Source organism: Netta rufina (genome assembly GCF_964035555.1).
Source record: "Netta rufina genome assembly, chromosome: 1".
Classification (NCBI taxonomy): domain Eukaryota; kingdom Metazoa; phylum Chordata; class Aves; order Anseriformes; family Anatidae; genus Netta; species Netta rufina.
In genome coordinates, this window is record NC_140123.1 from 156,018,224 (window position 1) to 156,029,766 (window position 11,543).

At 31.6% G+C, this 11,543-nt stretch overlaps 1 protein-coding gene across 1 annotated transcript in view; it reads left to right on the forward strand.

The window, feature by feature from the left end:
* The window catches only part of LRRIQ1 (leucine rich repeats and IQ motif containing 1), a gene marked incomplete at both ends in the record, with an annotated part of 111,263 nt that extends 102,826 nt beyond the window's left edge, over window positions 1-8,437 (forward strand). Inside the window, one exon of the mRNA XM_084306004.1 lies at window positions 8,298-8,437. Coding sequence (XP_084162130.1) covers window positions 8,298-8,437 — 140 coding nt within the window. The remainder of the gene's footprint in view (window positions 1-8,297) is intronic.
* Window positions 8,438-11,543: the final 3,106 nt, after the last annotated feature.

Here is an 11,543-nt window from a genome sequence, read left to right on the forward strand (position 1 = left end):
TCCAATAAATATCCAATTATAATGGATTTATAATCCAATATTGTAAATCTATACAATATTCTTCATTATATTTTAAGAATCCTTCAGTATACTGAACTTTACTTGATGTCCTATATGCAAAAATACACAGCACGAGGGAACTTGTTCATGCATAGACAGATATTTTAAAAAGTACTTTTTTGTGGGTATGGTAAATGAATGGTTCTGATAGTATACATTTATCCACATGAGAGTAAATATTTAACAGCAGATTCAAGAATTTTGGCTTTTTTTTTTTTTTTTTTTTTTTTTTTTTTTTTTTTCCTGGTTCTGTAAGTAGCCTGTTAGTTGATATTAGGTATGTCATTTTGACTTTCCAGTTCTTCTAACTGCTGAAATGACAATTGAGATATGTACTATACTTCTATACTTCTGTAAAGTTTATATACCCACTGTTGAAAGGATCATTATATATTTAACTGTTAGGAAAGGCAAAGGGCCTCCTCCTCATTTGTGAACTGTGTAGACTATTAGGAAGCTGTCATGTCAACAAAGGAGTAATGTTACAGATGGATATACACAGGTACAACCATGCAAACCACAGATTAGTTAAAATAGACTGATAAAATCAAGGGCTGTGTCAAATGAGGAATTGATTAATTCACAAAATAAATTAATTAGTGACAGTGTATGTCTAGCTATCATTCTTTGAGAGCATCTTAAATTCAGTTATTGATTTATTATTTTTTTTCCTGACTGGGAAGATGTTTGATTAAGTAATACAAAAGTGCAGTACTCCTTCTAGAAAAGTTATTAAAAATGGAACAAGCAGTTTACAATGCTAAAACCAGGAAAATAAATAAGCAAAACAAAAACAATAAAAAGACGTGCCATAAATTTCTTTCCAGTATAGATTTCTAAGTCCTGAATTTGCAAATAAAGTGAATCGGCATAAGTGTCACCATTCATTTTCAGAGAGCTATTTATCAATATTATCTGTTTGGGAGGAAGGCTTCTCTCATAAATGGACAGAATGATCATGATGTCTATGATCATGAAGGTAAAATGAATTTCTAAGGTGGAGTCCTGTCTTAATCAAACCCAGTAAGCCAGACTAGTAAACCAGATTTCACTATGATACATGTATCTAATACACAAAGAAAAAAAAAATAAATCATTTTTCCTGCTTTTCCTCTATCCACAGATAAAACACCCAAGTGTTTCCCTGTTCTTGCAGTATGCCGTCTTCATAACTAAATAACCCTCTGCCTTTCTCTCACTTTCCTTCCTGCTTCTTCTCTATTGCTCCTGTAGCTAGACTCTGTCACAGAGAGCAAGCAGGCTCTTAAGTTCCCTGACCTAGCATGACTTTCAACATTGTTTTTAGGAACAGATATGCTTAGCTCCCTGTAACATCATGATAAAGCATGTTTCAATGTTGCCTGATGTTTTAAGGAACATAACCAAAATCACCTCCAACCATGTAGGAACAATTTTTATATACTTCATCAAATTTGGACAGATTCAAAAAACAAAGCTGTGTTGCTTGGCAAATTTCAAGTCATTTCTGCAATGGGCAACATAAATATCTCATGTATTTTTTTCTTAGAAGAGACTGACTTCTGAAAACTTCAGGCAAAGCCAATAAGTCAGCCTGTAAAATTTCGTCTTAAATGGACAAAATTTGGGAAATAGATAAGAAGCTGGAATACAAAGGAAATATTGGTCTTTAATAGATTTGCTAAAGTCCTGTTTATGGTTAGGAAAACGTTGTATTTTAAAGGAACATCTTTGGAGCATTATGTTTTTTATGTTTTTTCATCTCTATGTGTAGAAAGGTGATTAATAACTTTTTATAACACATCATTATTCTTGTAAATCTGTATGAATTCCTTTATGTGTCTGAGTTTCATGTTAAGAGTTGAAGAGCTGAGATTAATCAAATATGTAATTGCTGGTATGGTCTGGTTAGAATAGCATCAATGTTTGATAAACAAATTAAATTAATTAAATTAATTACCCCCTCCCCCTCACCCCCCCCCCCCCCCCAAAAAAAATGTTTTAGTTTCAGATCTCTATGGGGAAAGGAAATATATCTTTACATATAAGATGCTCCTGTGGCTTCTCAATACTATTCAAATATACGTGTGAAATATAAAAACATTATGAAAATTTATAATACAATATTTTGTTTGTTTTAATGTAAACAATGCAACTTAAAAAAAAAAAAAAAAAGAAAAAGAGAACATTTGTGATTTGACTTCAGTATAGCCATAAATACCATAAATAACAATATTAAAAAGTAACTCTTCTGAGATTGTTGCATTCACCTTTTCATAGACCTGCTGAACTAGCTTCTTTCTAGAGCTTAAATTGATGTAAACGCTTTGCTGCTAAGGATTCGTTCTGGTCACTTTCATTAAAATGTTGATTTTTTTTTTTCCATGCCTTCTTATGCTGTATTTGCTCTTAAGTAATACAATATGGTAAAGACTTTGAAATAAATTTTCTCTCCAGACACACAATGTTAGGTGGATCGATAAATGCCCTATGATGTCTACTATGCATCATAAAATTTTTACCATAACCTGTTTAACCAAGCTTTTCTTTTTGGACACCAAGAATTTTATTCAAAGCATTTTACATATTGCATTACTTATCAAAACAGAGGATATGTAAACCTTGACATTTGTTAAAAGACCCAGGTTTTAACCAAAAAAGACCAGAACAAATCAATAGCAGAAAACAGATTAAACAACAGAAAAGTAACTGCTTAGAAATAGAAGCTTGTTAACCAAACCCAAGACAAGCTTTCAGCACGTAGTCAAAGGAAATAGTTATTTGATATATACAGGCACCTGAATATATTTCAGAATATACTCGAGCTTCATATAGTTGAAAGTTACAATTAAATGAAAGTACAGTAAATTACTTTTACAACCTGAATCTTCCAAACCCTTGCAAGATAGGAGAAATTAAATTGTTTTTCTTGGCTACCAATTTGTTCCCATATGAGGGGGTGTTAGAATAACTATATATCATGTTAAATTATACTTAATACCAGGTTCTATTTCATTCTAGTACCCATAAATGGTAAAAACGTTGTCATCGTTGCTGTTGTTATTTATTGTTATAGTTGCAAAATTATCATTGCATTATAGAATAAAAACAATGTATTTCTTCTAATTTCTGTTTAGTAAAGATACGTACATATGGGCTTGAAAGAATATGAATCTTTTTGTTATTGCCTTTTGCTTAGTCCCATTACATTTATGGAATATAACATTAAAAAAATGTATTATATGCATGTTTACAACTCTTCATAAATCACAAATATACGTGTGCATACCTGTGTATGTATGTACACTTACTAAATGAAAGATATGCCTTATAGATTTGTTTATAACAAACTAAGACTCTAAATTTCACCTTTTATTTTTCCAATCAAGTTCTGATAATATTAATTTTATTTGTTAATGTATACTTATACCCAAAACATTCATTTGCAAGACACATATTGTAATTTAGGGAAGAAATAAGGTATTTCAAATCTAAGCTTCCTGTGAAAACCATTTATCTATTATTTATCTATTACTAATGCTGTAAAAGAGAACTATAAAGATCTGAAAAAAAAAAAAAAAAAGTATTGGATTGTAAAGTAAGACTTCCAAATAAACTATGCTCTGAAGAACATGTACAGTATCTCACAGTTTTAAAATATTTTAATAATTCATGAATATCTGGCCTTGCAGCATTTTAGATACTTTGGGTAGAACATGCAAAATGTTTGCATTTCCAAGCCATCATTGTTGTTTAGTGAACTCTTGTTTTATTCTTCTGTTCATTGAACCAAGTATCTTCCCAACTTTATGTTATTTTCTCACCTGTTCTTAAAGAATCTCACAAAGCAGTAAATTTGTAAAACTTCTCCTGAGCAAGTATAATCTCCAAGGAGAAGTATAACAAGCATAAACATAAATAAATGGAACAAATAAGGTTTCAGTTAACTGTTCACTTTAATGATTTTAAAAAATAAAACAATAAAACAAGGCTGTATTTGTAAGGAACATTTGGAGGTTCAGTCTCTTAGTTCAAAATGGCATCATCATCCCCAAATTCTTGTCTTCCGTCATCCCCTTTATTTAGACAAAATTTTAACCATTTGATATGGACCTGTCTTTATTGAATATTTCTGAAGGGAAAAAAAATGACTGTTTTAATAATGTATAATTAGAAGACCTGCTGTAACACAGGCACAAAAATATAGCAGAGTTAGTTTTAATTTACATGTGATATTTTTATTTCTTGCAACACTCAACCTAGACGCTTGCTTTATACTTATTAGAAATGCTTCTCTTAGTTTCCCTCAAGAGTGGATTCTTGCCTGGATTCTCAATGGAACAGAAGAAGATATGACTTAAAAATAAGCACAGAAATTTAATGGCACATGTATGATAAATCAGTTAAGTCCTATATTTGCAATGCATTCCATTTGTATATTTTCATTTTCCTTTCTGGTTATTCCATTAAGCTCTAGGAGGAAGATGCAATAAAAAGATGTCTTATATTTGACTTACGCCTTCATCATAAATGAGCTGTTTCTTTGCTTTACAACACTCAATCATAATTAACATTTAAGCAACCAGTAGTTCTGTAATTACAAAGTCTGAAAATTAGGTATAACATAAATAGGAGTAAGCAAACCTCATTATGCTTCTATACCAGTCTGGCACGTAACTATTCGAGAATTCTTCTGTAGGGAATATGTTGTTTTGTCTCAATGGAAGTTTTTCATCACTCCAATTAGACCACTAACTAGAACAGCAACGCTGATAATAATACCCATCTCTCAGTTCAATTGAGTTGATATCAGAAGTACATTCTCAAAAGAGCAAGCATGTTTATATCCACTTCAAAGACATTAAGGTGGGACATACAAAGGGAGTGAGCAGCTGAAGGAACTGGACTTGTTTAATCTGGAGCAAAGGAGGCTGAGGAGGTGACAAAGCACTGTTCTCTTTAAGTACCTGAAAGAAGCTTGTAATGAGGAAGGTGTCAATCTCTCTTCTCAGACTCAAGGCAATGGCTTCAGGTTGTGCCAGGGGATGTTTAGACTTGATATCAGGAAGCATTTCTTCATGGGAAGGGTGATTAGACAGGCAGCCCAGGGAGTTACCATCCCTGGAGGTATTTAAGAGATGTGGATGTGTCACTTAGGGACATGGGTTAGCAGTGGACTTGTAGTGTTAGATGAATGGTTGGACCTGACAGTCTTTTCCAACCAAAATGATTCTATGCTTTGCACTTTACAGGCCTAACATGGTGATATTTTCATTCTAAATTTGTTGTTCATTCCCTGCAATGATTTCATTTTATTTGTCTGAAAATGCTAAGAATCCTATGAATGATGGGAAGGAAGGATATAGAGTAGCCTATGCTTTGATTAACTTTCTCTAGATCAATACTGTAGGTAAAGCTTAAAGCAGACAGTAGAAAGTCTAACCAACACTACAGACTGCATAGAGAAAAAGAGCGTCGTGACCACCAGAGTTTGGGATATCCTCTGATTTGTTAAACCCAGATTCAAGGGAGCAGTGAGTATCTGGAATTTTACAAAAATACCTTCAGGCTGAGGAAATTGTCCTGCCCTGCTACTGAGACCACAGGGTCTAGAAATTCTGAGCTATGATTCTCACATAGAAGGTTGTTTTGTCAGACAGATTATATACACTCAAAACTAATAACTTATTACATTTTACTTACAAAATATTTGACTATGCTACCCTCTAAGCAATGTACAAATCAATTACAATTAAAAATAAAAAATAAATATGTGAACTATTGACCATGAAGTTTAGACAAGTACAATTCATGCTATGACAGATACTGCCATCATTCTGCCAAAATAAAAGGGTATATTACTAATTTGTAAAGACTTCTCACAAGTATCTTATAGCGAATTACAGCAAGTCTGTAGGGATTGTTTTATGGAATAATATACCTTTCACAGCAATGTTGAGACAATATATCCCTTGCAATGAATTGTGTATAGTTTTAAGTGGAAAGCCAGAAAACTATATTTATAGATTTCTGAAATCCATCATGAAAATAATATTTATCGGTACAGATAAGTTCATAATCAAGTGTGGTTGTTAGTCTAGGAATAATCCAGGCTAGGCAATTAGGATATGTTTGACTTTCTTTTTTCTGTATTCATTGGGCTCTGTCACTTTTAAACTAATTTTCAAATTTATTATTATTGGTTTTGTTCTGACATTTGTCTTTTTTTCAAAATAATTCAAAATAATTCAATATTAATTCAAAAGGTAATTCAAATATTTCTTTCATCAAAATATAGAAATAACTGCTATCTTTAATATACCTTTATCGTTAATATAATCTTGAAGATGAATGTATTAAAGAGTCAGTCTCAAGCATACACTAGCCCAAAATATTTTTCCAGTTTAAACATGTAATAGATCCATCCTTCCTTCCTTCCTTCCTTCCTTCCTTCCTTCCTTCCTTCCTTCCTTCCTTCCTTCCTTCCTTCCTTCCTTCCTTCCTTCCTTCCTTCCTTCCTTCCTTCCTTCCTTCCTTCCTTCTTTCTTTTTCTTTCGTTCTTTCATTCTTTCTTTTTCTTCAGACGTCATATTCCACAGTATTAAATCTTTTTATGGTTTAACAACATTTCCAAATTCAGAAAAAAAAAAATTAAAATCTTTCATGGAGGGACACATTTTTTTTTTTATATTATCACCATATTAGATGTATTTTTGTTTCCTTAATCAATTAACAAATTTGAAGGTCTTAGCTTTCAATGAATGTCTTACAGTTCCCAGTCAAAAGAATGAATAGAATGTTTACTGCTTAGTTAAATAACTTTATTCTTTGCTCTTTAACAAAAGCCTTTCTGTACTAGATATCTTCTACCATTTGAGGTGTCAAATAAAAGGATCCAAAGACAAGAAAACTGCGGTCCTGTAAAGGCAAGACAGTAGCATTTTAGACCTCTATCAAGTAGACCTGGAGTAAATTATATATCTCAAGAAAAAAAGAAAGAAAAATAGAAAAAAAAAAAAAAAAGAAAATCAATTGACTATAGCCATAGAGCCATAAGTAAACAGACAGGTTTACTTATTAAAGCATTAAAGCTACTAGAAAAGAAAAAGAGAGAACTATTTATAAGATGCATTTGCAATAATTAAAAATTTCATAAAAGGGAACACAAAGCTGGTAAAAGCTCCTGACATTTAGATCTAGCTGACTACAGAAAAGTATCCACAAGAAAACAGAAAAGTTCTGTTTGAAAATGTATCACTATTGTTACCTATATTTCTAAATAAGCATGTTCAATCATATAATTTAAGCACTTTATTATTATTATTTTGGGGTGGCTATTATGAGAAATTTAGTTTTGTTGTTTCAAAGCACCAAGAGGTTGACATATCAAAAATGTTTACTAAAGATATGTAATTGGTAATCTTTTCCTTTGATAGGTGGCAAAAAAAAATGTTTGTAAATTTTGTATTTGATAATCCATCACACTAATTGTATATAGATAGATAGATAGATATAACTGCTATACTGTGAACATCTTATCATCCTCTTGGCAAGTTTAATTTGTTTTCAGACACTTAGCATGCTAATAGGTGTCTAAGAAAGACATTTCCATCTGTTAAATGTTGTTTTGTATAAATATAATAATTTGAATCAATAGTTGTTTAGTTTATTAAATTAGTATATAGCCAGTATATAACCAGTATATTTTATAATGTATATATGTAATATTATATAATAGTATATAATATATAGCTAAATTATTCAGTCATCTATATATATGACAATTATTTTTATTTAATACATTTATGTGTGTGCTTAAACTTGCTTTGGCATCATTCAACTTTCTCAGAGTCCAAGTATTCCTGGGCTTTGAAAGAAGAAATGCTTTCATTTGCTAAGATATTAAAACAAGAACTTGATAAATTGATATGTCTTCTGAACTGGACCTACTTCAATTTGGAAAATGCTAATTTATCAGTGTAAAATATACTCAAAACGGACACATAATGGCTCTATTAAAGATAGGGTAATTTTGTTTAGTAATTTTACTGTTTATTTTCATAAAGGCTTTTTTTTTCATAAATTACTGCTTTACGAAAATACTTTAACTTTTAAAACAGAGAGGAATACAGAGTTAGAAAACATGATTGCTATCAATTTTTGACATAGCAATATATTTTGTGATATTAAAAGAAACATGAAGCAGTTAAATTTAGTGTTTGCTGTTGTTTAATTTCATATATTTGTTTGTTGCTTAGAAAAGAATGTATCTACACCAGATAAATCACATCTGGGTCCATCTTGTAGAGAACGGATATCATTTCGAGACCATCCAGTGCAGCTCAGCGGAGGATGGGGAACAGGAAAAAAGAGGCAAAAGGTTAAAAATGTTAGTTGAATATTGGAGATTGTTTGACTAGTTGATTTAATCAAATTTTTGGTTTCCAAAGCATGTGGAGAACTGTTTCCTTTTAAGCCTATGAATATATATATTCACACACATATATACGTATATATATGTATATTATTCACACATATATATACATATATATATAAACATATATATATATTCACACATCTATATGTGAATATGTATATGTAGGTTTATTATCAGCATAATAAGTTTCAGTTAACTAAATGCGACATTTTATTATACATAGTTATAGTGGTTTTTGGTTGTTAGTTTTGTTTTGTTTTTGGTCAAATTACTTTATACCTGTCAGTACATTGTCATACTTAGTGTTTTCAATTGCTTATATGTTTCTGTGGTTTAGAACACAGAATCAATCAACTCTACAAGAATGAATTGTTGTACAGTGAGCAAGTTTAGGCTTGTTTATAAGAAGTGGTTGAGATGTGCAAATGTAGTTAGTAATAGTTCATGATGTATGCTGTATATCAAATCTCTAAATACTCATTTTTCACAAATAAAATACATGCTTATAAACTGTGTTATGGACTATGACATCCAATAATGTCATTCTTAAAGTCAGTTTAGAATATTTTACTGAAGCAGCTAAAATTCATGGCAGGCTGGAAACATACAAATAGTGGGGATGCATTTTTTTTTAACAATGTGAGAAATCCTCTTGAACTTTCACCCTAAATTTTTGTAATAATATGATAAAGTCACCTGCTAAACTCTTTTATACTTTCAAATATTTCTAACCTTTTCCTAGATGGTTAAAGAAAAATAAATTTACTACGATCTTATTTGTGCTGGGGTAGTATAACCCTACGTCTACAAGACACTGTTAACTCAACTCTATTTGTTCATGTAGTCCTTCAGACCCATGTTTAGAAGTTCTGTGGTACAAAGAGATCTAGAGAAAGAAACAAAATAAATTATTTAGTTTATATAATAAACTATTAATACTACTTTGAGGTAGAAAACTTGAGATGGATATCTAACTCATTACTTCTAGTGAATTCTTTGCTCATTGGTATACACAACAGAAAAGGTTTGTCGTGTTTTTTGTTTTTTGTTTTTTTTTTTGTTTTTAAATTTAGTTTTATTTTATTTATTTTATTTATTTCAAAGCCTAACATTTTAATGTTTTCCACTTTGAGTATTGAAGTTGCTAACCGGATCTTGAGAAGTCTGTCTTTGGATTTCCTCATCTGTTTTTGTCCAATATTCTGAATCCTCAATTCTTTACAGACTGAGAGAGAGTTGGGAAGGATAATGTGGCTTGAAAATTCAGTCATTACAGAAGATAAGTTCTTATGTTGTGTCTTCAAAATGTACTTAAATTTCATTATATTATTTTGTGAGTTGCTTTTATATGCTAACACATACATGTGACTGATGTTTCAAAGAAATTATCTCAATTTTTGTGAATATTCACATCCATTTTCACATTCAAGGACAGCTGATACCATGCAAAACATTGCAGCATTGCTGTCGATACCTGTTCAATAACTTTGCTCATTCCTATCACAGTCTCATTGAATATATTGAGTTGAAAGAGACCCACAAGGATCACTGAATCCAACTCATCATGACTCCACACAGGACAACCTAAGAATTGAAACATATTTCTGAGAGTGTTATCCATACTTGAACTCTGTCAGGCCCAGTGCCATGACCACTTCCCTGGGGAGCCTGTTCCAGTACCTGACCATCCTCTTGGTAAAGAATTTTTTCCTGATACCCGATGTGAACATCTGCATCTTTAAACCATTCCCTTTGATCCTTGTCACTGGTGAGCAAAGAAAAGACATGAGCACCTCCTTCCCCACTTCCCTTCATGAGGAAGTTGTAGACTATAATGAGGTCACCCCTCAGTCTCCTCTAAGCTGGATAAACTAAGTATTCTTACTGACTCCTCATAAGTCATACCCCCTGGTTCTTTTGTTGCCATTCTTTGGACACATCCTTCTTATATCCTATTAAGGTACTTTTTTTTTTTTTGTTATCACTTTATTTTGAAAAGCCAGTGCAGCCTATTTCAGAGAAGATTTCATTCACTTTTAGAGGAATGATGATCAGCACAGTTCCTTGTCCTGACTGTGGAAATGCTGTTGTCTTCAGCAGAGTATAAAATGTCATTAGATGGTTCTACAGTCTAGTTAGTTTCCCAATGTATGTAGCAAGTCTACTGCATACTTTCAGTATTCTAAATTTCTAAATATATTGTATAATACCTTTTAAAAATCACCCCCAAAGACTGCAGCTTTTGTCATTTCAATTGTATCATTAAGAATATTAGTTTTGAAAGAAAGCTTTGTTAGTTCAAAATATTTGTCATTGTATGTGGCAGTATGGTCAGTAAATAGATCCACCACTATTACGGGTACTAACTGGAGATCAAAATGCAAAATCAAACAGTTTACAATTCAGCACTCCTTGCAGAATGTTCCATCTATTTAGACTGTGCATAATATACTGCACATCAATGCAACTGATGCAAAGTAAAACAAGGATATTTGTTATTCAGATTTCATAAATGTTAGATGGTATAATAAAAATATACTTTACAAAAGTTTTCATACCTGATCTCTTTTGCTTTCCAGGTGTTTCTGAATTAGAAATACCAAGCCTAAGTAAAATGTTTTGGCAACATTTTTAAAGGCACTTTATTTTGTAAGGAAAAGGTAGTAGCTTTATAACATACAACTTACTAAATTACATGTTGGAGTGACAAGATTTGCTGACATGCCTTTTGAGTTTCATAACATGCTTAGTCTGCTATTCCATAAATTGATATTGTCATGAATATGTTAAGTAGCATACCTAACAGAAATTAAGTTACAAAATATGCCAAAATACATTGTTGTTTTCATTAGATAATATTGCAATACGTAATAGAATGTCTTGTTATTATATCCAGTACATTTTTAAGAATTGCAGTGTTGAAAGTACAGTGTGTCTGGTCAAATATGGGTAAAAGTCCAAGGCGCAATTTCTGTTTAAGCTAGCAGAAAGACCATTATTGTTTTCAGGACCAAGGTGAAATCTGGGCAAATGTCTGTTGCTCTTACACCTTACAACATGTAGGGTC